This window comes from Capra hircus, chromosome 27 (genome assembly GCF_001704415.2).
Source record: "Capra hircus breed San Clemente chromosome 27, ASM170441v1, whole genome shotgun sequence".
Taxonomy (NCBI): domain Eukaryota; kingdom Metazoa; phylum Chordata; class Mammalia; order Artiodactyla; family Bovidae; genus Capra; species Capra hircus.
This window is the reverse complement of record NC_030834.1, coordinates 30030614-30058372: the sequence shown is the minus strand read 5'-3', so window position 1 is coordinate 30058372 and position 27759 is coordinate 30030614. Positions and strand designations below refer to the sequence as shown.

Below are 27759 nucleotides of genomic sequence, written 5' to 3'. Positions count from 1 at the left end.
TAAATAACTTAATATCCGCTTTCCAATTTCATTCTCACTAATTCTTAGTCATGGAGACATGTAAAAGTTATTCTTTTAATTTTTACAATGGGAACAAGAAGACAGTGCATTTGAGAGACAGACATAGGATCAAAACTCAGTTATCTTTGACTCTTTTCTTCACTGTGCCAAGGATAAGTTCTTCATGCCTAAAAGACATTATAGCAGACTGGGAAATTAAAAAAGAATGTTGATTTTTAAGTTTCTTACTATCTTTATTCATACAAATAAAGTAGTCAGGAGCATTAAGCACATTTTTTTTGGATGGTTTACAATCATGTATATAGGTTCCAACTTTGGCATTTAAGATATTAAACATTTTATGAATTTAATTATTAAAATAATAGAGTAACTTAAACTTGTGCCCCCAACTTTACATTGGCCATAATACTTTTCATAGTGTACAGGATTTGAATTTGAAGATGAAAGTACACACACATATCCATCCCAGTGACCTCTTTTTAAAGTTACCTAGATGTCCATTTTGGACATTTGGGTTAATGGGCTGAAAACAACTACATTTACAAGCAAACAAGAAAACTTTTATTTGGGGTAGTAGCTAAGAAAGCAGCTTTTTATGGAGACTGAAAAAAAAAAAAAAAGGAAGTAGGGGAAGTATGAGAGTAATTGCTATCCTTAGGAAATAACTTTAATAATTCAAAATTTTTCATAGGATCTTATTAAGAAGGATGCAATACCAGTATAACATTTAACAGACATGAAAGTAACTCTCAATAAGAACCTTGCCTAGTAATTGCTGACCTTGGATGAGTATCATTTCTAGTTGCATGTGTAAATCTTAAAAATATATATCTTAGGTACAAGTGAACCAAATATAAAGCAGTGCTAGACAGTCCACATTTTTTATGTTCTTGAAAATGAAAATAATAGGCTTCTGATTTCTTCATAAAAATATCCCTTAAATCGTAACAACTTAAAAGGTATCTTGACTTACATCGGAGAATGTCACATTTTTCAACCCCTATCCCTCTACTTATACTTATCAGTGTAAACTAATCATGACAACTGTTGTAAATTTCTCTTTGAAAAGATAAGTATTGTTGTTCTTTCTGACTTTTGCTTCAAGCTGAGTCCCTGTTATCAGTAACACTTAGACAAAACTCCCCTGCCTAAGTAGTAAAAACTGAAGGCGTTAATTTAGAATCTAAAATCAAAGTACAGAGGAAAAAAAAAATTTTAAGATCAAAGAAAAAAAAAGTACAGCTTTTATGTATAAAATTAAAATTGTACCATATGGCATATGACATATGGCAGCAAAGACTATATAAAATGTATTCAGAGACTAATGCTATTACATAAAAGGATTCTTTTCTCCCCTAACAACTTAAAAACCAATTGAATAAAATTGGCTAACTCACTACTGGGAATATATTCAAATGCTGAATTTTAAAATTTAGCATTATCTTATCTCTCCTTAAACACAGGTTGTTACACAAACATCGAAAAGCGCAATAAGGTAAAAAACAAAACCTCGATTTAGTACAGCTAAAGTTCATAAAGTAAAGCACTAAGTGATGTAAAAACCTATACACCAGAATATCAAATAACAACAAATGAACATTATAACTCAAGGAAAGCAGCGGAAAAATTTACGGTCAGGTTGTTTTCCCATGAATTTTTTTAACTCCATTCTCCCCACCCTTCTCAAGCCCTGCCCGAAACAAAATCTATCAATACAAACTAAGACCAAGACATTCTGAATTGGTGTTTAGCAAAATGCAGTTTGGCTTACTGCTGAAGGTGTTTAAGAAAAGTTAAGTTTGGCATACACGCTACAGAGCTTGAGCAACCCAGAAAAAAAACAAATCTTACTGTGTTTACAGATCAAAAATTCACACTAAAAAAAAAAAAAGACAGATTTGGCATTTAATATAGAAACTTTGCAATACATTTTAATGTATACAGAAAAGGCCAGCAGTGAAAATGGTGATAACTAGAACAGCAGAAGCAACATGACCGAGATATACTTCGTTGTACAAGAGCCTACAGATTGACAGGAAAAACACTCTGATTTCAAGAGTCAACTATATTACACCCTACTCACACATCACTAATTTCAAAAGGTCTTTGAAAGTGAAACTGGCAAAAATGGTACTTCCAGGATTCAATACAAAAGGCCAAAACAAAACAAAAAAATTGGCTGACATTTATAAAGTAGCCTCAACAAATACGGGATTTTTTTCCTCCTTTATCATTCATATTTTTAGTTTTCTTTGTCAGCCTTTAAAAACAGTAGCTGGAGCTTCTAAAGGGCTGAGAACAATGCATTTGTTTCTTATGTTTCCTCTCACTTAAAACAATAAACGCTGAATACAGCAAAACCCATTAACAACACCCCTTAAAATGCTGTCCTGACACAACTTGGGATCTGCTTCTTGGTTCCTCAAGCTGGTGGTGCTCATTTGCTAATTCAACAAATACTTGCTTTTGCTTATGAGGATCTGGTCCTTGGACAAACTATTCACAATGCAGGAGCTCTAAAGAAACCTAACTTCTCAGAATCCTTACCTACTTCCCCTGGAAAACACAAAAGAGGAGCTTCTAAATTGAGCTTTCTAAGACTCACAGTTTGAAACGGTCTGGAATGGTTGATAAAATTTTTAAGATCTAACTCAGTGCACACATCTATAGAGGTAGTAGGCACCTCTGATGAATCACAAGGACTGCCCTAGTGCAAGCTTCTGTCTTCTCCTCAAATCTAAATCAGCGCCACCAATGAGAACAAATTTCAAGATCAGTTTCATAATAACTATCTTACAATCAAGGTATAAGTCACACCACCCAAGTCCTGAAGCAAATAGAAAACCAAGTCAGTCAAGAGCTACACTCACTGTATAAAACTTACAGAAAATGAAAACAAAACAGAAACACGTTAAATGAGAACTATATAGCTAACATTTTGGTCCAACGTGCAGGATGCTATCACAACTGCTTCATCAGTCTGACAGCTGAACCAGTTTCTATGTTGAGAAAAGACACAGGTATACTACCATGTCTCTACGAAATATACACATGGCTCATATAAACACCTCCTCGCAGGAAACACTGATTTTTATATTAAGTTGTCTTTTTGAAAACCATTTTGCCTCGAATTACAAGTCACTATTTGTACACCTTAAATTGCTTAAACCAGTATTTAGATGTCTACATGGAGAATGACAGCATTATACAAGAGCACTTCAACTAAGAATTGGATGAACAATGTTTAAAGTAAAAAGAGTTTTTATAACCAAGCTGTACGGACATTCGGGGGCTTAGGTCTTAGCAACAGGCCACCACCAGTTGTGTCAAAAGCAGATCGCTCACTCTTACAGCTGAGGCCACTGGTAGCACTGGATGTCCTGGAAGCTCCTTCTGAAAATAGACAAAGAGCAAGAAATTATCTGAACTAACTAAATACACAAATCATCAACTGATACACTTCCTTTCCTAATCCGAAGCCCAGATTAAAATAAAACTGCCTTCTCTATCTCACATGTGTTTTTAATAGTCTAATTCTATTCTCAACCAGGAATGTACTTCAGAATTCCCTGTGGAACTTAAAATAACAAACATAACCAAACTCTATACAAGGGCATTTTGATGCAATAGATTTGGGGTGGGAGTAAGTGTTTTTAAAAGCCTCTCAAAGGATTCAAGTGGGAAAAATAAAATCTCTTGGTATAACCATTTACACATTTATTCAACAAATAATTTTGCACATTCAAGGCACGATATTGTGAGTTATTGGAATAAGATGCTGTCTTAGTCACTAACTCTACCAAGGAAATAATGCATGGAGGATGAATGAATGGAATTAAACTAGTTATCAGAGTGTTTAAGACTACAAGTGGTTCCAACTTTCTGTTAGGACTAACTTTTACAGACTTTATAGCTTAGAACACATACATAAAGTAATGGCACAGACTTCTGTAGGGAAAGCGGTCTGGCCTTTCCGTGTGTTGTACACTCCAACATTCAGCGGTCACTCCCACCTGTATTCTCTGGGTGTGTAACAGATCATATACTGAGCATTAAGAGGGATTGATCTGAGGACTACAGATTGCTAATTCTTGTCTTAGTTACCAGTGAAGAAGCAGCAGCATGCATTAGGGCCGGAAGATACTACTGAAAATTCTTCACCGGCTAAAGAGACTGCTTTGGCAACTTTTAAACAGTCTATCTGTTTATTTCTTCCTTTAATAAGTACACTGAAATTAAAAGTTTCTCCTCATTACCTAAGAGACTACTGATATTTTCAGTTGTTTAACCTCCTGGTTTCCTTCCTATGTTGCCATTATACGCTGTAAAAAAATGAAACCTGAAGTTAAGTGAACTAACACAAAATAAGGCATGCCAGTGAAACAGAACAGACTGCATCCCGGAAGTCAGCATTTAAAACTCTATCAGAAGAAGCTAAGTCATATACTTTTAAAAGGGAAAAGGGTACGAACAAGTACAAAACACGTATACGTGTGCTTACTTAGTGAGCTGTACTGGCTGAGGGTGGACCTCACTCGTCTGGAGATTGGGGATGAGCTGAGATAACCCATGTTGCGGTGATAGTCCATCAGCTGCTCTGAGCGTTTCATGCCAACCGTTGGCTTCACAGCTTCAAGCCTTTTCAGAAAAGCCTTCATTTAAATGAACAATTTAAAAGCTAACGTTAGATAAATCACAATCGGTTTTTAAAAAGGCAAACACTTTCTAGAACCTGAAATTCACAAAATAAAGTAGAAAAGACTTCAAGTCATACGGAAAAGATATTTCAATAATAATGTGGAAAATCTAAAAGTTTCTACCTGTCCTACAGCTAATCAAAACCACTATGATTTTAACAACTAATTGTAGACACAGCTCTCTTGCTTGTCAGGTTACAATCTTAGAGAAAAGATGCTGTAAGCTGAAAAATATTAAACCTTACTTTCTCATAGAAATTACATTATGGGAGTAATAATGCTAAGAGCCCAGTGTTCAACCCTAGAAATGACTGTGAACATATGCTTAGAGAGGAACTGACATATATACATTTAAGAGCATGAAATAATGTCATTTCTTTCAGCGAGTAAAGTGAAACTAAACCAAACCGTACTATAGGAAACTATAAAGTACCCTCCTTGACCTCTTCCCTTCTCCTTCTGCTAAGATTATTCTTGCAATTTTTCTTAAAAATAGAATTCATATTGTGTCCAAATGAATATATGGAAACATGGTTTAACAAGAACAGTTTCAAATTTTATGAATTAAAAAAATTATCCCCTTTTGAAGTAACAAAGTTCTAATACAGTTGGGTCTTTATGTCGCAAGTACGCCCTCTACTGGAGAGGGCTGTCCTCTTCACCTGCTCTGCACAGCACCACTCCTTTTGCCTGGAGGCTTGCAGCCTCTGGGATTGCTAAGGAGCTGATGTTAGGGAACTGGAACAGAATTGCTTTAGTCATCGTGCCTGTGGGCCATGTGAACTGGTCTCTATCACTGGAGATGGAGCAAATGAAGGATTATGAATTATAAAAATTACAAAGTAATGGACCCTGGTTGTGCAGTACATTGGACACAAAAGTGGTGTGTGTGTGCACGTGTGCACCCTTGCATGTGTGTTTTGATTACAACACTCCGGCAAACAGGTTAAAAAGTGTATTATCTCACACTGACGAACCATTTGAGCCAATTCGGCTCTATATAAGGGTTTGGTAGGTGGCTAGTTATATAAGGAATACACAAAAGTTGATGGTTTATGAAAATAACCAATCAGAAGACAAAATGAAAAATGTCATGGCAGTAACATAAAAAATACAGTTTTAAAGAAAACTACAAAACCTTACTAAGGTCGAGTGTTAAGAAGGCTTGAGTAAACAGAAGGACATACCATATTTCTAGATTAAAAGGTAATATTTTAAGAGTACCCAACACTCTGCAATTAAAATGTAAATTCAACCCAATTCCAACAAAAATTTAATTTAAAAATTTTATAAAGAAAAAATAATCAGCTATTTTGAAGAATAAATGCAAAGGACCAGCCAAGAAAAAAACATTACAATATATAGAATTAGTTTTATTTTGCTTAATAAAGCAAATATTTGCTTAATAAAGTAGAGTTAAGCATAAATCTGGACAATTACTATTCCCTCAGTTCAGTTCAGTCGCTCAGTTGTGTCCGACTCTGCGCGACTCCATGAATCGCAGCATGCCAGGCCTCCCTGTCCATCACCAAATCCCGGAGTTCACTCAGACTCGCGTCCATCGAGGCAGTGATGCCATCCAGCCATCTCATCCTCGGTCATCCCCTTCTCCTCCTGCCCCCCAGTCCCTCCCAGCATCAGAGTCTTTTCCAATGAGTCAACTCTTCGCATGAGGTGGCCAAAGTACTGGAGTTTCAGCTTTAGCATCATTCCTTCCAAAGAAATCCCAGGGTTGATCTCCTTCAGAATGGACTGGTTGGATCTCCTTGCAGTCCAAGAGACTCTCAAGAGTCTTCTCCAACACCACAGTTCAAAAGCATCAATTCTTCGGCACTCAGCCTTCTTCACGGTCCAACTCTCACATCCATACATGACTACTGGAAAAACCATAGCCTTGACTAGACGGACCTTAGTCGGCAAAGTAATGTCTCTGCTTTTGAATATGCTGTCTAGGTTGGTCATAACTTTTCTTTAATTTTATGGCTGCAGTCACCATCTGCAGTGATTTTCAGTTCAGTTCAGTCGCTTAGTTGTGTCCGACTCTTTGCGACCCCATGAATCGCAGCACGCCAGGCCTCCCTGTCCATCACCATCTCCCGGAGTTCACTCAGACTCACGTCCATCGAGTCCGTGATGCCATCCAGCCATCTCATCCTCAGTGGTCCCCTTCTCCTCCTGCCCTCAATCCCTCCCAGCATCAGAGTCTTTTCCAATGAGTCAACTCTTTGCATGAGGTGGCCAAAGTACTGGAGTTTCAGCTTTAGCATCATTCCTTCCAAAGAAATCCCAGGGTTGATCTCCTTTGGAGCCCCCAAAAATCAAGTCTGACACTGTTTCCCCATCTATTTCCCATGAAGATACTATTCCTTACAATAACATAATAATTTGTTTAATAAATTATGCTTATTTCACCATTTAGCTTTAAGCTACTTTTTCTACTTCTTGTGAATTAAGCTTTTGATCCAGAGCTGCACTGTCCAAGGCCACAAGCCACATATTGTTACAGAACATTTAAAATGTGGCTAGTTCAAATTGAGATATGCTCTAAGTATAAAATATACAACAGACTTCAGAGACTTAGTACCAAAAAACGTAAAATATCTCTCAACAATTTTTTATATTTATTACATGTTAAAGTGTAATATTTTTTATATAGTCAGGTAAATATTATAGTAGAATGATTTCACCTGTTTCTTTGATGTTTCTAATGTAACTGTTAGGAAAATTTAAATTAAACATGTGGTTCACTTTATGTTCTACTGTTCTGAGTATAACAAATAAGATCCTACTATGAAATGGAGACAAATATTGTTCACATATACAAATTACTAAGTAACAAAATAAAAAGAAAAAAAGCGGTAATTTTCCATTGCTTATTAAAATAGCTGAGATGTGCAATTGATATGGGGTATAATAGAAGCTGTTTGCCAGTTTTCATCTCGTTTGTATCTAGAATAGTCCCTAGATATGAATGGCTTCAACTTCTCAAAAGTAAACCCAAGTTCCTCAAAACAGTAACTATAGAATTACCATATGACCCAGCCATTGCACTCATAGGCACACAGCTAAAGGAACTGAAAGCTGGGACCTGAAGAGGCACCTATAGTGCAGCACTGTTCACAACAGCCAAACTGTGAAAACAATCCAAGAGTCCATGGTCAGATGAACCTGGAATCACACTGTGGCATATATACAGACATGGACTATTACTCAGCCACAAAAAGGAATGAAGTTCCGATGCAGGCTAAGGATGGACCTTGAAAACATACTGGAGCGAAATGAGCCAGAGACAAAATGACCGAAGAGTCTATTATTCTACTAACATGAAGTATCTGGAATAGACAAATAGAGACAGAAGGTAGAGTAGAGGTTGCCCAGGGCTGAGGGGAAGGGAGAACAGAGCGTTACTGTTTGGCACAGTGTTTCTGTATGGAGTGATCAAAAAAGTTTTGGAAATAAGTAGTATTTACTCACAATTCACAACATTGTGAATGTAATTAATGTCACTGAACCAATCACTCAAAACAGGTAAAACGGCAAACCTCCCTGGGGGCATATGGATAAGAATCCTGCCTGCCAATGCAAAGGACACAGGCTCAATCCCTGGTCCAGGAGGACTTCACGGGCCGTGGGGCAACCGGGCTTGTGCACCACAACAACTGAAGCCTGTACGCCCTGCGGCCCGTGAGCCACAGCTAAGCAGCCCCTGTGCCCGAGCGCCCGTGTGCTCTGCAGCGAGAGAAGCTGCCACAGCGACACGCTCAAGCCACACTAACGAGGGGGCCCTGCTCCCCGCAACTAGAGAAAGCCCGCGCGCCGCGACAAAGACACAGCCCCGCCAGGAGTGGACCAGAAATAAACATGGCAGTATGCACATACCAAAATAATAACAAAGAAGACACCGAAAATTTTAAAAAGCTAAAGTGGCAAATTTTGTTACGTTTACATATGACTTAAAAAAATGAATCATGTACTTTATCAGAACCCTCTGAACTGTATACTTTAGATGGGTATAGGATGGGTAAATTATACCTCAAAAAAGATGTTAAAAAGAAAAAAGTAATCCCGAAGCGAGGAAACCCGGATATGATTCTACCACCTGCTCTAGCTGTTTACCCATTATCATAAAATGTAAATGAATCCTGAACTTGCTAGAGTGATACGTAGAAAGTTACCATCTAGTTCACTACCCACCAACCTCATTTCAACTTGTTCTGCTGTAATCTACTCCCTGCCATGTTCAGGGTAACTCTCTTGACCAATATTTTACTATTTTTTGCAAATATACTACCCTAGCTCACCAACTCTTGGTGTTAGTGATAGTAATAAATTCATAAGAGTTACTCTTACAAATTCAGGGTAAGTAGAACTGTACTGATGATGAAACATAATAAGGATGAATTTGGGGAACTGTTCTAGTAATTTTAATAACAGCTTTATCACTTATGTTAATTTTGAATGTATGTGTTCATTAAGAGTCTAACTTTAGTTGAAGATGCTACCTGGGTTTAAAATCTTGGCTCAGTCACTTGCTTAGCAGCTCCTTGTCCATGGGTTAATTATTTAACCCTTTTAGGTCTCAATTATTCTACCTGTAAGATGTGGATAAAAATAAAGTATGTCCCTGAAAGAATTATTGTCTGGATTCAATTAGCTAATATTTAGAAGACACTTTGAACAATGCCCAGCATTAAAAAGCTCTGTAAATATCAGCAATTATGAATTGTATTTTATAAAGAAAATGATATGCTATGAATAGTAGTTTTTTAATGTGAAGATTTTCAAGTTTCCATATATATATTTCTTAGGATATCAAAGGACTATTACTGTATGACTTTTAATAATCAATGTCTTTCATACATTCAAGCAGCAGGGCACCTCTCTGAGAATGTGTGTATTATTTAAAATAAATGATATATAAATTATTTTAGCTTTTGAGGATAAAATGAAGTAAAATAGATTAAGCTAGTGACTGAGTACTTCACAGAAGATGTAAGTATCTAACCCTTGGATACCTTTTCCTATATTGCTACAGTAATTTAACAGGTCTAGTCAAATAAATAATAGAGCTTGCAGTATTTTCATTTAATACTCCCTTAAAATATAGTTTCCTGGATAAAGAAAAAGCACATACTGTTACCTTCCAGGCTCATGGCTCGTCCTATAGTTTATGCCATACAAACCTATTCCTACTTTCATATCATTTAGAAAATTTGGCTGCATTGGGTTTGCTGAAAGTTGGGCTTACAAATCAGTACAAATGCACTTTATTTGATGACTAAAATGTTAATCAGTCACTTACCAAATTTTCTCTTTCAATCCTTTGTTGTTCCCTCTGTCTGTTGAGAGCACTATGATACAACTTAGGGGGAGGACCAGTCGATCTTGGAATCATACTCTTGCTTCCTGGTTTCTCAGCCTGTCTCGACAGTTCTTTCAAAAGCCTCTGATTTTCTCGATCAATCTGCCTCACTTCCTCTCTTGTGAAAGAGTAGTTTTTCCTAGGTGCTACTGAAGGCTGATCAAAGTGATGTTTTTGTGGTCTCTTTTTATCTAAGTGCAGAAAGGCTACAGAAGTGAACAACAAAAAAAAGTGAACAAAAAAAGGAAAAATGGCTAAATAAACAGCAATATGATGGCATAATGCTTTAACTTTTATAAACGGAAACTACATTAATTCATGATAAGGGATGTATGGAATAATTTCAACGACATCCAGACTACAACTGGGTAGAAAAAAATACAGAGGCAGCTTAGAGGTTTATGCTCATTGGGTTCTTTGGGAATAAACGCTATACACAAAACCATGAAAACATTTTAATAAGAAATGAACAAGGCACTGGGTGTAGACTGCAGATATAATTTATGGAAAATGCTTTTGTCGTGTTCATTGTATGTTCTCCTAAAGGAAGCTTAAAAGTTAGAAACCTCTGGTGGACTGCATTGACAGAATACTCAGTTGAGATGGTTTTTATCAGTCAGAAAGGCATCCCAAGTGGTGCACAAGATTCCATGTGCAATGCAGGAGATGCGGGTTCGAACCCTGGGTCGGGAAAATCCCCTGGAGTAGGAAGTGGCAACCCACTCCAGTCCTCTTGTCTGGAAAATCCCATGGACAGAGAAACCTGGCCGGCTACAGTCCATGGGGTAGCACAGAATTGGATACAATTGAACGACTGAGCACACTGACACACACAATTCAATAAAATAACATGTTCTCAGCAACCCACACAGTGGCCAGAAAATGGCAAAAGCAAACCTAGAATATTCTGAAACTTTCAACTTAACCTGAAAGAATTTTACTCTACAAGACTTACGGTCTTGATATTGGCATTGTAACAAATACTTCTACTATAAAAGTCAAACTATTATTCCTGACTAGACATAAGCCAAATGAATACCTTATATAAAAAGAGCTTTTAATCAAGAAAAATATTTTGTATACTATGATTATCAAATGAAATTTTTATCAACATGCTAAATTATCAGTATTTCATATTACTAGAACAATTTTCAGCAAGTCATAATTATTACTGAACAGTTATCAGAAATTTCTAAACATATTAAGCTTGTTTCACCTAAAGTTTCTGCTAAAAATGAATGTATTATATCAGATTAACATTTGATATAATTTGGTACATTTTTTTGAACAAATTTGGTACATTTGTTTTAACAATATCTTTTTAAAGTAACCATTGTTTGTTTTAAATTAATCATTTATTTGGCTACACTGGGTCTTAGTTGAGGCATACAGGATCTAATTCCCTGACCAGGGATTGACCCCAGGCCCCCTGCACTGGAAGTGTGGAGTCTTAGCCACTGGAAGTCCCCCATTATTTGCTTTCATTATATCAGAGTACCTTTAGGTTCATGGGGTTCTCATGGAAAGAATACTGGTGCTGTTTGCCATTTCCTCCTCATTGGAAAAGACCCTGATGCTGGGAAAGACTGAAGGCAAAAGGAGAAGAGGATGACAGAGCAGGAGATCGTTAAGATAGCATCATGGACTCAATGGACATGAATTTGAGCAAACTCCGGGAGATAGTGAAGCTCAGAGAAGCCTGGCGTGCTGCAGCCCACGGCACTGCGACGTCAGGCACACTTAGTGACTGAAGAACAACCATCTTGCTGTTGTACTTATACTAAGCAAGTACACTCTTTTACCTGCTTAGTATTTTATGCTGTTACAAGCATTTTTAACCCCATTTAAAAATGTGACTGGTGCAGAAAAGTTAAATCCTTTGAGCAAGGTCACAAAACTGTAAATCTATATCTCAACGCTTAAACCAAAGACGATCAGAGATTAAGGAAACTTTAAAAAAAAATATTAACAGTGACTTCCTGATAGAAAAAATTAGGAAATTAATGACTAGTAATTTGTTGAAAAGCACACCAAACTAATCACGAAACCTGAATAGGAACACATTTAGAAGGAGATATATAAATTATCTTACTTCCAAAAAATATCTATTTTGTAGAATTGAATAAGGTTTCTAGATTAATTTAGCCTTTAAAATTAAGTTCTAGAGGGAATTAAAAGTAAGCTATTTTCCTAATGTCATTTACAAAGAGCTTTTATAAGTAAAATAAGGCAACAGCTAAAAATAAAATAAAAGAAGGATTTCAAACTAATTCATTTAAAAAAACAAAACAAAACAGCATTCTAACCTCCCTTGATGGGAAAAGTATATGTTGAGTGCTTACATACTGATGCCAGGTATCATTAACACATTTTTCTAAAGTGGCTACTATACACTTTAGTATGAGGCAACCTCCAATATATGATCCACTGTCTTTCCAATTAAGATCAAAAATAATATTAATTTGAATAAAATTTCAGGGATAAAAATATATTAATATAAATATGTATATTATTTAAATAACACATTTAAGAAATACTGCTTTTCCCTAATTTTCATTAATGAAACATTTTGCTCAAACTCTTTACAGTATTTCAATATGTCCATTATCACTAGAGCCACTTCTTGACTCAGTAACACCATTTACTAGAAGTACCAGCTTAACTTGCACCTAAACTGTGATACAGACAGCACTTTAAATGTTTATGTGAATACTATTAATGGAAAATTTATCCCAAGCCATATTATGTCCTTATTTACATAATACTAGTTTTTCTTTTAAAAAAATCCACCCTGTAGGCATATTCATGATCCCAATTTAAAAAAACCAATGATATTTGCTTTTTAAAATGATGTTTCAAAGGTTTTTTTTTTTTTTAATCCCAACTCTTGTAACTGAGAGGTGATGATTCAAGGAATAATAACTAAATTTACTAAGTTTCTTTATCTTCTTTATGAACATCTTGTCAGATGAGAACTTCTGAGACATTCTTCCGGTCTCCTTCCTTTGCATCTGGGCAGGTCTGTGATGGCGCGGACCAACATGATACAGCCCAAGGCTGGGCAAAAATAGAGATAGATGCAGCCCACCCCGCCTTGTCTCTGGAATCCTTGTGCTTGGGGCCCTGGGCCACCCTGTGTCTGGCTGCCCTGAGGCTGTGAGGCTGACTACCCTGTGAGGACATCAAAACCACATAGAGGGGCTATGTGTGGCGTGGGCACTGTGATCCCAGCCTTCAGGTCATCCTAGGCTGCCACTTTACCCATCTAAGATTGTGGTCTGTCATCAGAGCAATAGTAACTAACACACAGAACAGAGTACCAGGAGTAGGGTACTACTTCAACAAAAACCTAACATCTGGAGCGCTAGCTTTGAGACCAGATAGTAAGTGGAGCTAGAAAGGGTTGGAGGAGACTGCTGGTGAAGATGATCAAGTGGCAGAATTTTAGCAACACTGTTGGCTCTGACAGCAAGGAAAATGGAAAACGTACCTTCCGCCATTGGTGGATTTTGCTAAGCAGATCTCCAGGGAAAATCTTTAAAGTATCAATAGTTTATTTTACCACCATAAGAAGACAGGATAGAAAACAGATGAACTAAAAAAGGAATCGGTCAGTTTTCAAGCAGGATTTATAGAGAGTATCACAGTTGGGACTTTTGGGGTTCAAAATTATTACTATGTCGGCTTCCTAGTTTCTCCTGGCAGAAGATTCTCAAAGTACTTGAGCTAAAATTGAGGAACCACGCCCAAGGAGCCACAGCTGCCCTTGGGACTTGCTTTAACCCTGGATCGCCAGGTGGGAGGGATCTTTGAAAAGGGGGAACAAAGTTTTGCACTTGGGAGGAATGTAAATCAATGTATGGCCAGAGGGTGGACTAAAGAAGTTTTGCAGAGTGTCTGTGTTATTTGACACTCCTCCCATTAAGAAGGAGGGTCTACGCCCCAGCTCTTAAATCTGGTAAGGTGTATAGCCAATAGAACATGGAAGAAATGATGCCACATTGCTTCCGATGCTAGGTCATAAAAGGTGGTAAGGTTTGCGCCTTGTTTCCTGGAACACTGTCCTCGGGGCTCTGAACCATCTGCACTGAGGCTACGGTACCTGAAGTAGCTAGACCACAGGGAGAGGCCACGCACGAGCCCTCTGCTCAGCAAGTCCGGGTCTCCAAGTCACCCCAAGCCCAGACACTTGATGTGTGAGTACACCAGCACTCAGATGAGCCCAGGCCCCACCTGTCAAGTCACCCCCACCTTTGAGTCTCTCTCTATACCCTAAGGGACTTCCTTGGTGGCTCAGACGGTAAAGAATCTGCTTCCAGTGTGGGAGACCGGGGTTCGATCCCTGGGTCAGGAGGATCCCCTGGAAAAGGGAATGGCTACCCACTCCACTATTCTTGCCTCGAGAATTGAGCCTGGTGGGCCACATTAGTCCATGGGATGGCAAAGAGTTGGACATGACTGAGCGACTATGACTATACCCTAAGTACTAGGGTAATTTGTTATGTAGCAATAGAAACTGCTATCTCATCACTTAAAAATATATATTATGTATTAGAAAAAAAAAAAAAACCCATGGGCCAAGTGCAGCCCATAAGTGGGTAGTTCATACTTTTTTTTTTTTTGTCTAACATCTACCAATCTTCCATAGTGATTACGGCTTTATCAATTTCATCATCTAGCTCTGTTTGGCTTTTATCAAACACTTCAACGACTGTTAAATCTTTTTTAGTGTACCTGGTCAGTTGGTTCATGTAAAATACTCTTCTTTGTCCCTTTCAGCGATCTTCACATCTTAAATTCTATTTTGTGTACTAATAAGATTGATATTTCTATTTCCTCCTTGTTACCTGCCTGGCATAAATTTTTCAAACCTTTACTTTTATTCTTCCTATACTATTGACATTTTAAACATCTTTGCAGGTTGGACTTGATTAAAAAAATTTATCCCCTCTGATAATACCTTCTGATAAGTCAAAACAATTTACTTATATTGTTTGATCTCTTCTCACAATTTTATATCTTCAAAAAAGTGCTTTTTTTTTGGGTTCTTTTCCCCCATTTTCCCCCTTTTCGAAGACTGACTATGCTAATTTATTTTTTCTCTAATAGATTATAAATCCTTTCTTCAGGAATAGAAGTTCTTAAACAGACCTCACACCACAAGTTTACTGAGGACCCCAAATAATGTTTATGTAGGTTATACCTATCAATATTTACCATGTTAGAAATTAATGGTAAAAAACTGAAAGATATCTGTTAATTCACCTGAAAATAATAAACCAGTTCTATGTAAATATCACATTTTATAAAAATAAAAAATCAGTGAGAAGAGAAGCAGAGTTGAACATTTCTGTAATCTTTTACTGCCTGCCTTAATAGAAGACGGCCAGAGCGACACAGCTTGGCCACGCACACACATCTCACATGTCCCTGGCTTAGCTCCATGGGGAAAATGAAAAAAAGGAAAACAAAAATGTTCTTGGATCTGAAAGCTTCACTGGGCAAATTCAGCAGGAATAATAATTTGAGAAACCTCAAGAAACACCGTATGCATAGACTGATTGCCACAATTAGTATTTAAAACATACTCTACTGCTATAAAGAATCTTTGGTGGGATATATTGGTGACTCCAAAAACAGATGCATCAAGGGGGAAAAATGCCACTTTGTTCTTGGGCTTGTAGTAACCCTGAGCACCACGTACTGTATGGGCGGGTCCTGGGATCAGGGATCCCCAGAGGGCAGCAGACTGAATAAAGCTCTAGCCCATGTGCCTAGAGACTGAGCCACATTTTAGCTCTGTTTCCAAGTCAAAGCAGGATAAGATTATAAGGTAGAAGCAGGAGGCAAAAACTTACTGTGTGTATTTCAGACGGCAAACCTAAGACTAGTGAGTAACTGTTACAAAATCCAATTTCAGTGAAACTTAAGATGCATACTTCCTGACCGTTAGCACTTTGGACAGAAGTGTCCCACAGTCCTTTAGGTAACAAATAGTGTCTAATGCGGGGATTCCAGCAAAGAATAAGATCCTGCCCTCATGTTGCTTACACTAACTCCAGAGTCTCCTGAAAGGAAATGGGCTTTTGTGACCGTGAGGCAGGGGTGGGTGTGAAACTTCTGCACAGCACGTTCAGAAGAGTACTTCTGAGAAGGGGATGGATAAGCTGAGGGCAACAGACTGAAGTAGCCTCTACAGAGAGAGAGGCCAACCTCAAGTGCAAATACTCCACGAGTGCAAAGTATTAACATTCTATGAACAGTAAGGAAGTACTGTGACTGGACAGAGAGGTAATGAGAGAAAGAGGAGCTGAAGGCAGTAAACATATGATGGCGAGCCATGGTTCATCAACTTTAACTGCATATTAGACAAGTGCACCAGGCTCTCCATGGCCCAAGCATCAGTACTTAACAGTTTGTTTTAATAATTTGCGTAGTTCTCCAAGAGATGCTCACATACTTCCTGGGATGAAGAGTCACTGAATGAATAGTCTGTTGAAAGTGAAAGTGAAGTCACTCAGTCGTGTCCGACTCTTTGCGACCTGTGGACTGTAGCCCACCAAGCTCCTCCGTTCATGGGATTCTCCAGGCAAGAATACTGGAGTGGGTTGCCATTTCCTTCTCTAGAGGATCTTCCTGACCCAGGGATCGAACCCAGGTCTCCCACATTGCAGGCTGATGCTTTAACCTCTGCACCACCAGGGAAGCCCTTAAATAGTCTGTTAGCCTATGGTAAGAAATTTGGTATTTATTTTTAACCTAAGAGTTAAGCCCACTGAAGAGTTAAGAAGGAAACTAGTAGGTCTGATCTACTTTTTTTAAAGATTATTCCCATTGTTAGGGGAAGAAGCAGATGGGCAAGAATAGAAAACTCAGTCTTGAAAGTTTTAAGAGATTGAATGAGCATTTATCAGGAAAGGCATGCTGAGTGGAGACTTAGCCACCAGATGGTAATAGGCAATGTCAAGAATCTGATTTTGAATTCTACTTTGTGTACTAACAAGATTGATACTTTATTTTCTCTTTCTTATCAGCCTGGTATATCTTTTTCAAGACTTTACTTTCTGAGTATTCTTCCTTATACTATTGATATTTTAAATAATTAAATAGTCAATGAGTAACAATCAAAGAAAACCTATAAAAGAGGGGACATTCACAAGTGTAAGTTGCTCCAAAATACATTTTATCAATCTATGAGACTCATTTGACCAAATAAGGGACTTATTTATGCCCTTCTATCAGGCCATGATAGGAATTTACATAATGTAAATTATGTAGCTGAAGATTTATTTTTTCAACTAACATTTCAAACAAATGAAGACAAGAGAGTCTTATTTGCAACTTAAAAACTTTATCTTCAATTGCCCTAAAACCTAACCTGCAAGCTCAATATTTTTAGTTTTGTATTAACTAGAAAAAGATGAAGTTTGAGGTTGCTTTTTCTTCACCTGGAATATATTGTTTCTTTCAAACTAAATAATGGGTATAAATATATTGAGTCAGAAATACAGTAGTCAGGATTATCTTAATTCTTAAATCCTTCTATCTTAAAAGTAACTAAAACTTGAATCATGTTATTTCATCAACTTGGTAATTATTTTCCAGTAATTCTCTCTAGACTTAACTTAAAATCTGAATTGTCTCCTACAGTTGACTCTGAGCTCTCTTAATTTGCCAGCATTCACGCCACCTTCCCTTAAACTTGGTGCTCTTGCTTTCTTTCTTAAAGAAAGTGAAATATATCTTACACCCATGTCTCCATCAAACGTAGGAAAACATTATCCGCTCTCCACACATTTTGAGGCATTTTGAGTTTCTAAGAATCACTGTGAAGTACTTTCTAGTCCCAGTTGATCAGTTTTACAGTAGTATAAATAATGATATTCCAGGTATCTTTAAATGAAATAACTTGGTTACATTATAATAATATATCCATGATCTCAAACAATAAAACACACCTACTAGAAAAATCGAGGCAAATTCATAGCATTTAATATTTCAGCTCAATATAATATTAGGTTTAATATTTACCTTCAATACACAGGACTTCCCTGGGGGTACAGTGGATAAGAATCCACCAGCCAATGCAGGGGACAGGGTTTCGATCCCTGGTCTGGGTGGATCCCGTATGCCAAGGAGTAACTAAGCCCATATACCACAACTACTGAGCCCACGTGCTGCAGCTATGAAGCCCATGCACCTAGAACGGGCGCTCTGCAACGAGAAGCCACCAAAATAAGAAGCCTGTGCACCCCAACTAGAGGGTAGCCCCCACCCCTTGCCACAACTAGTCCATGCAGCCAAAAATAAATTACAAAATAAAGGCCCTATCTCCAGATGTAGTGATTTAAAAAATAAATTCCAAACACAGTGTTGAAAATTACCTTTTAAGAGATGACTCAGGTCCATTGTGTCATGTAAGACTTTTTGTTTATATCTGTGGTCTAGACTGGAATCCAACGGCATTGACTTTGAGGTGAGACTGGGTTCATGTTTTTCCTTCCCTTTTTTGGCTGATTTCAAAGATTTTGAGTTATTTTTCGAATCCTCAACATTTTCATATACTTCTTGCCTCACATTTTCTTGCCTTTTAACTTTCATTTTTCGGTCGCTTGAGGCACCCAGTTCGAAAGACTGAACCGGGCTGATGTCCGGGGTCGATAAAGGAGTGACGTCCGTCACAGTGTCTTCCGATTCTTCGGTGTCATCACCAACCTTGGGTTTTGTACCTGAAGTGTGGGCTCCTGGTGATTTTTCTCCTGGTTTATATTTCAGTTTGGGTGACAAGTGGGTGGCGCCAGGGAGACACTTCTTCAGTGATGGAGATGAATCAGACAGGCCGACATCAGATCCGTTATCTGAACAGCCTGTATCAGAACTTGAAGAGGAGGACAAAGAGGAAGAGGAACTGCTTCTGGAATACTTTTTACTTAGGCTTTTCTTGACGTTATTCGGCAGCTTAGCTGACTTGGACCTGACATGATGCTTTTTCTCATCGTCAGTGCTCTCCTCTCCATCTGTGTAGTAGTCGTGCTCACCGTCTTTTACAGTTTGGGGAAGGCTATTTGGAGTGGGCAAGCGTATTTTATGTTCCACTCTAGCATCACACAGTTTTGATCCTGAAGAAGTGGTCGAGGACGAGGAATTTCCGCTTGTGCATTACCATCTTCTATAGGGTGATCCTCTGGAGGAGTTTCCCCATTGCTCTCCGTTCCCTTCTCAGTAAGATCATCTTCCTTTCTTTGTAGTCCAAGTTTCAAGTTTACATTTTCCGTATCTTTGTCTATTCTCTCTTCAGCGTCATCATCCTGCTTGTCAAAAACTGAGCTGCTGTCACCTTTCTTTGCTTCTTCAAAGTCACTGTCAAAGAAAGAATGGTCCACTTCACCTTCTGATATATCGTCAAACCGATCCATGCTGGCAACAATATATCTGAAAAGGAGGAAAGTGTGACCATCAGACTAAGAGTAGTTTCCAAATTACTCTTTTTATTTTTATACAGTAATTGCAAATTTTCCCAAACTGAGAAGTCTGGGTAAGATATAAAGGGAAATATGAAAAAGAAAAAACCTACCATAAAAACGGTAACTCAGTGAAATGATAATGGGGGCTAGAGGAGTAATAACAAGTTATACCAATGATCTGAACAATAATAAGAGATCATCAAGGCAAGTATATTATAAACGTGGATATGTAGATGAACGCCAAAGAAAAACTGACTTCCATAAATTAAATACAGATAGAGCTTAGAATCGGAGAAGACAATGGCAACCCACTCCAGTTCTCTTGCCTGGAAAATCCCATGGACGGAGGAACCTGGTGGGCTGTAGTCCCTGGGGTCGCTAAGAGTTGGACACGACTGAGCAACTTCACTTTCACTTTTCACTTTCATGCATTGGAGAAAGAAATGGCAACCCACTCCAGTGTTCTTGCCTAGAGAATCCCAGGGACGGCGGAGCCTGGTGGGCTGCCGTCTATGGGGTTGCACAGAGTTGGACACAACTGAAACGACTTAGCAGCAGCAGCAGATCTTGGAATGCTAAGCCAGCCCAAACAGACATCATTCTGGTAGACTGGCCGGTTAAAGACTCACATTTCTGGGGCAGGCTGAAGCTTCAAGGTTAGTTATGAAAGCCCCAGTTTGGTGGGATGGCCCAGCAGTCAGGACTCCATTTGGAGCCTGCAGTTTTCAATCAGACTCAGTTTAAAAGATGAGAGATGTGATCAAAATCTAAGGCATTAGCAACAGTCTCAGCTGCTGTTCTTAAGTTCTTAAACTTTTTGTTGTCCCTCTGTGTGGCATCCGTAGATTATGGCATTTTTGGTTAACCCGTGTGACAGTCACAGGTCACAGCTTCAGGCTCACAGTCTTAAAGCCAGGCATTCCCTTCTCCATTTTTCTGAGGTTCAGTCTTAGGGAGAACCCTTGATGGTTACTGGCTATGAATGTGCAATTACAGCATTACTTTTAATACTAAAAAAAAAAAAACCCCAAAACTTGAATAGAGGAATATTTTGAGCCCATTAAAATCATTATTTAAATCACAGGTCAGCAAACCACTGCGAATGGGCTAAATCTGGCCCACCACTTGTTTCATTAAAAAAAAGTTTTATTGGGACACAGCCCCACTCACAGGTTGAAGAACTGTCTCTGACAGCTTTCCCACTGTATCTGCAGAGTTAAGTAGCTGTGGCAGATACCACAGGGCCCACACAGCCTAATATATTTACCAATGGATCCTTTGTGGCCCCCTGATGTTGGTGCTATTATCAGCGTGAAAATGCATTAATATAAATTTGTTGGCTATATTGGATTAATAATACAATTTAGACATTTGGACAAACAATGAAGAGTTGAAAAATCAACAATCCCACTGCATTTTTAATGTTTCTACTACTGTTATTGTGATAGTGTTCATGTAATAAACTAAGCAAGGAAGCGATGACAGGGAGTCTGCACAGTGAAAAAGAACCAACTGGGTCAGATACTAAGGCTCAAAACTTGGTGTTACTGCTTCTCAGTTGTGTGTTCCTGGGCACATGGACAAGAAGGGGCATCACGGCCCTGTCTGCAACAGTGCTGACGGAGGGAAAAACTCAATGTCCAGTCGGAGGAAAGCAGAGAAGAGAAATGTTGTGTATCATATACTGTGTATCAGTCAAAAATGCTGAGCTGAGAGCCACAAAAATCATGTCTACCGAGAGAGTAGAATTGAATGACAATATAATCATGAAAAACTTAACACACATACACACACACAGACAAAACAGCGCTAAACTCTTCAAGCAGACAAACATATACATAAAATTCTACCAGCCTGGCCTGGGAAGACATGCATTAAATATCTAAGAGTATGAGCCTATACAGGGAGGGAGGAGGAATGAAGCTGGAAAAGGGGACAAAGGGGAAGAATTAAGAATTTGTTTTCTGTGATCATGAATCATTACAAATACAAAAAGGTATGACTGATCATTATCGATCTAATTCTGCCCACCTGAGTTCAAAGAAAAAAACAGCAAATAAGCTATTGAATGATAGACAGTGCTTATTAATAGTCATTAAATTCTCCCCAAAGCTATCCTTTTTTGTAAGATAATTCACACTTTAAAATGTCAAGGAATAAAAGAGCTGTGGTAGCCGTTTTATCCCACTGCTTAATGCCTTTAAGGATTAAAAAAATTTTAACAAGTTTCTTCAAATTCTAAAATCAAACAGTTTCATAGCACAGCCCAGAGCAACTTTTCTTAGCCAGTTTAAAACATACATCTTTTCAAAAACAAATCATCCAAATTATTCCAACTTCCGTCCCTCTGCAAAACTTGTTTACATTTTTCAGGAAATAAAATTACTAACCTAAGTCTCATTTGTATTAGTGTTGTTTTTCTACTACTACTAATAGTTAAAACATTAACTTAGTACTCATTAACTGAGTACTTATATGCTGTTGCTGTTCAGTTGCTAAGTCACATCCAACTCTTTGTGACCCCACGGACTGTAGCACACCAGGCTTCCCTGTCTTACTATTTCCCGGAGTTTGCTTAAACTCATGTGCATTGAGTCAGTGATGCCATCCCACCATTTCATCCTCTGTCATCCCCTTCTCCTCCTACCCTCATCTTTTCCAATGAGTCTCTTCACATCAGGTGGCCAGAGTACTGGGGCTTCAGCATCAGTCCTTCTAATGAATATTCAGGTTTGATTGTTCTAAGTGCAAAAGAAGTACTAACTCACGGACTTTTGACAACAACTTTTAAGATATTTTGTCACTCTCTGGTAAGTGGGAACTTGCCTGAAGCCACACAGCTAGTTAAGTGACCTACCAGGATTCTAAAGTGGGCAACTTTGAGGATCACGTGACTAACCACTGTTCTATTCTGCTTTAGAAATATGGTCCTAGCCTTATGGAAAGAAAAAAACTGAGACCTTCCTTCTTTGAACTGTAAAACACATTGTTGTGTTATCTATGATTTATTTGACAGTAAACAGGGGCCAAGATAGTAAAATAATCCCTCCCATGGTAGGAAGTTTTAAGAGAAAGTGGGATTTGTTTAGCAATTCGGCTTTAGAAACAGTTCTTTGCAAAAAAGGATGGCCTGCCCAGTGAAAATTAGATACACATGCTAGTGTTTGCCACACATTTTGATGGATATATTTGCCGTGCAGCAGTTTTCCTCTAGCAAAATAATCTGGAACAAATCTCACTGGCATCACAAACTGAATAAACTAGTTCAGTTCAGCTGCTCAGTTGTGTCCGACTCTTTGCGACCCCATGAACCGCAGCACGCCAGGCCTCCCTGTCCATCACCAAATCCCAGAGTCCACCCAAACCCATGTCCATCGAGTTGGTGATGTCATCCAAGCATCTCATCCTCTGTCCGTCCCCTTCTCCTCCTGCCCTCAATCTTTCCCAGCACCAGGGTCTTTTCATATGAGTCAGCTCTTGGCACCAGGTGGGCCAAAGTATTGGAGTTTCAGCTTCACCATCAGTCCTTCCAATGAACACCCAGGACTGATCTCCTTTAGGATGGACTGGTTGGATCTCCTTGCACTCCAAGGGACTCTCAAGAGTCTTCTCCAACACCACAGTACAAAGGCATCAATTCTTTGGCACTCAGCTTTCTTTATAGTCCAACTCTCACATCCATACATGACCACTGGAAAAACCATAGCCTTGACTAGACGGACCTTTGTTGGCAAAGTAATGTCTCTGCTTTTTAATATGCTGTCTAGGTTGGTCATAACTTTCCTTCCAAGGAGTTAAGTGTCTTTTAATTTCATGGCTGCAATCACCATCTGCAGTGATTTTGGAGCCCAGAAAAATAAAGTGAGCCACTGTTTCCCCATCTATTTGCCATCCCCACCGGATGCCATGATCTTAGTTTTCTGAATGTTGAACTTTAAGCCAACTTTTTCACTTTCTTCTTTCATTTTCATCAAGAGGTGCTTTAGTTCTTCTTCACTTTCTGCCATAAACCAGTAGCCTTAGGTAAATTTAAGTGTTAACGTAGGTAATAAGAATTCAGAACTTTGAACTGATTTGTGACTCTCTATCCCAAACTGAGCTTGTGATCAAACCACCTTTCCAAAGACAGTAAACATTTTCCCAGGTATTTCTGGCAAGGAGGGTGACAAACCTGGGGTAGCACTGTACAACCTGTATCATATTCTGCTTGGTCAAACCATCTTTTGGATGAAGCACTTAGCTTTGAGTGCTATGGCAAAGAGTCTAGAACCTGAGTTATAATTAATGGTTTACCAACCAAGGGTTCACAGAAATAAAAGAAATAACTAAGGGAAAGGGTGTGTTCAGATACTTGAAGAGTAGTGATATGAAACAGACTTGAGAGCTATTATTTGCAGCTCCAGAGGCAGAACTTGCATCAACAAATAGAATGCGTAAGAAAGCTGTTCTGAGTTTAACATTAGAATTGCTCAAAAATGGAATGAGCTCCCTTCAAGGATTATGAGCCATAAGTCATCTAGCCACAAGTCACTAATATTGCTGGAGCAAAGACGAGATGGCTATTTGCTGGGGTGCTGCAGAGGGAATTTGTCTGTCTGGAGGATATGACCTTTCACAACCCTAACATGAGCTAGGTCTAAATCCCAAAGTCTATCCCTAAGCCAAATGACTACAGATACTTCTGTGAAATCCATTTTTCATAGCTGTTTCCTGCCTTCCCTGTCTTCTTACCAAACTGGGAACTCCTGGTACCTTGCTCATCTTTATATCCTAGCATCTAAAGTCAAACCTGACAAATACTAGATATTCAAAGAATGTTTATCTGATGAAGGAGTTTGGAGTTAGGAGATTTAAGATTGAGCCAGCTATGTAGGGCTTTCCAGGTGGTGCAGCAGTAAAGAATATGCCTACCAATGCAGGGGACACCGGAGACATGGGTTTAATCCCTGGATCGGGAAGATCCCCTTAGAGGAGGAAATGGCAACCTGCTCCAGTATTTTTGTCTGGAAAATTCCATGGAGCGAGAAGCCTGGTAGGCTACAGTCCATGGGGTTGCAAAGTTGGACACGATTGAGCACAGCTAGCTATGTAAGCCGAAAAACCACCTCTTTCACCTGAGTTTTTTTCCTGGATAGTTTTCCATAGCTGTCCTTCATTCCCTTCCTACCCCACACACTAGAAGCAACTATCCCCTTATCTGCATTTACAAGATCCCTGTGAGTGTGAAAGTCACTCAGACTCTTTGTGACCCCTCAGACAGAAGTCTGTTAGGCTCCTCTGTCCATGGAATTCTCCAGGCAAGAATACTAGAGTGGGTAGACATTCCCTTCTGCAGGGGATCTTCCCAACCCAAGGATCAAACTCAGCTATCCTGCATTGCAGGTGGATTCTTTACCATCTGAGCCACCAGGGAAGCCCCACAAGGTCCCTGTAGTCCCCAACAACTGTAAGCCTCTGTCTCCCTACATGGTCACAGTTCATGAGAAGGGATGTGGAGATCAGTGTCTGAGAGACTTTTCAGGTTTATAGATTTAGGTTCCTAACATCCAACAGATGGGTTATTGTAAAGACTTAAACATTCAGGTTTTTCCAGTAGTCATGTATGGATGTGAGAGATGGACTATAAAGAAAGCTGAGTGCCAAAAAATTGATGCTTTTGAACTGTGGAGTTGGAGAAGACTCTTGGGAGTCCCTTGGACTGCAAGGAGATCCAACCAGTCCATCCTAAAGGAAATCAGTCCTGAATATTCATTGGAAGGACTGATGCTGAAGCTGAAACTCCAATTCTTTGGCCACGTGATACGAAGAACTGACTCCTTAGAAAAGACCCTGATGCTGGGAAAGATTGAAGGCAGGAGGAGAAGGGGACGACAGAGGATGAGATGGTTGGATGGCATCAGCAACTCGATGGACATGAGTTTGAGTAAGCTCAGGGAGTTGGTGATGGACAGGGAGGCCTGGTGTGCTGCAGTCCATGGGGCTGCAAAGAGTTGGCATATGACTGAGCAACTGAACTGAAGCATTCAGGTGACTTAAATGAACAGAAAAAATATCTAACTGTCCCAACCACTAAGCAGTCCTTTTGATAACCATCACTTCAGTTAGTGAGATTCAATTTACATTAAAGAGTAATAAAAACATGGACTTAATAAGATAGTAAAGTTTCTCTTTACAACATATTGGGAAAGCGTAAAAATCAAATGACAGTTCATTAGTCTGCAATAACCCTGCTGATACTCAATAAGAACAAGTACTTGCCAAAGCTGCCCAGGAGTTAGTTCAGTTCAGTTCAGTTCAGCCGCTCAGTCCTGTCGGACTCTTAGCCACCCCATGAATCGCAGCACGCCAGGCCTCCCTGTCCATCACCAACTCCCAGAGTTCACTCAAACTCCTGTCCATCAAGTCGGTGATGCCATCCAGCCACCTCATCCTCTGTCGTCCCCTTTTCCTCCTGCCCCCAATCCCTCTCAGCATCAGAGTCTTTTCCAATGAGTCAACTCGCATGAGGTGGCCAAAGTACTGCAGTTTCAGCTTTAGCATCATTCCTTCCAAAGAACACCCAGGGCTGATCTCCTTAATGGACTGGTTGGATCTCCTTGCAGTCCAAGGGACTCTCAAGAGTCTTCTCCAATACCAGAGTTCAAAAGCATCAATTCTTTGGCGCTCAGCTTTCTTCACAGTCCAACTCTCACATCCATACATGACCACTGGAAAAACCATAGCCTTGACTAAACGGACATTTGTTGGTAAAGTAATCTTTGCTTTTCATTTAGACACTCATGGTTCGTAGAGCCCTTGCAGAACCAGCAATACAAATACCAACGCTTTCGCCTTACATCAGGAAAACACACGGAGGAATCCGGCATTTTTAACTGTCATTTTAGGTACTGGGACATGACGTTTCTGTAGTTAAGACATATGATTTGGTCCAAAGAAGGTAACCTACTGGATACCCAAAAATCTCAGCCCAAAGGAAACACCTGTCTTTCAGGATCTGAGGTTCCTTACACTACCCACTCCGGAAGCCACGAGGTAGCGGATAACTGACATCACCCTCCCTCCTCTGAGTTCAGGGTCAAGTTCTGCGGAGGTGGGCGGGGGAGACCTGAGCCAGGATCTCCCGGGACGGGGTGGGGGGCGATCACATCTTAATTCACGGCCGACCCCGACCCCACACCACCCGCGAACGCGCCCCGGAGTTAGGCCCGGCCATCCCAGCGCGGCCGACGAGGGGCGCTGGCCCTGCGATCGCGCCGGCTCCGGACGCCTCAGTGTGGGTTACACCCGCCTACCGACAAGGCTGCCCGGGCCGCAGAGGCGGCGGGGCCTGGAGGGCTGGGGCAGGGAGAGCGGGGGGCGGCCTAGCCGGTCCGCCTTCCGCATACCGACCCTGTGTGCTCGCCGCGGCCTGGGCCTCGGAGAGGGGAAACGGATCCCGAACGCGGGGCGCGGGGCGCGGAGGAAGGGTCGCCCGCGCGCAGCTCACCGGGCGCCGTAGCCGCAACCTCCTCGCGCCGCCGGCGTCCCGGGCGTGCTCCCCCGCGCGCGCGCTCCCGCAGCCCCCCAAGGCGGCCCCGGCGGCCGCCCGAGCTTCCGGAGGCGGAGAGAGCGGAACGGGAAAGGAGGTCGCCTGGGTCCGCGCCGCTGGTCCCGCGGGAACCGGGCGGTGCCGAGGCTTCTCGAGGCGGGCGTCACAGAGCGCGGCGGGCCCGCCCCGCTCCCGGGCGCGCGGGGCCTGGCCAGCGGGCGCCCTCTCGGATGGAAAGGGACGCGGGAAGAAAGTGACCTCTGGACCCTCGGCTGTGTCCTGCACCGCCCAGGTGTTAACGGCTGCCGCCTCCGCTGCTGACGAGGAAAGCCGCTTTGATGGTCTTGTGATGTACCCAAACAGCAAGAGTAATAATAAATATGGAGGCAGCTGATATAAATATGCTTATATCAGCAAAGTTCGGTTTAAACAGCCCTGTGGGCCAGGGGCTGGTAAACACGTGAGAAAGTCCTCTGACTACTGGTAAATGAGATGGGTAGTTCAAACAATCTGGGAAAAATGATCTCCGTCCACTATATTGAATGCAGCCCGTTTTTGTGTTTCAACTCGCAAGCACATAGTAGGTGCGACAGAGCAGTGGCACCCCACAGATGCCGGCCTGCTAATCTCAAACCTGTGCTGTGATTAAGGATCTTCAGATGAGAACATCAACCTAGGTTATCCCAG

At 40.2% G+C, this 27759-nt stretch overlaps 1 protein-coding gene across 1 annotated transcript; it reads right to left on the bottom strand.

The window, feature by feature from the left end:
- On the bottom strand, positions 230-27135 carry CFAP97 (cilia and flagella associated protein 97). Its single transcript, XM_018042089.1, is given in 6 exon segments — positions 230-3414; positions 4523-4673; positions 10021-10286; positions 18465-19232; positions 19235-19512; positions 27031-27135. Coding segments are annotated over 5 exon segments (1578 nt in total). The 5' UTR covers positions 19497-19512; positions 27031-27135; the 3' UTR covers positions 230-3283.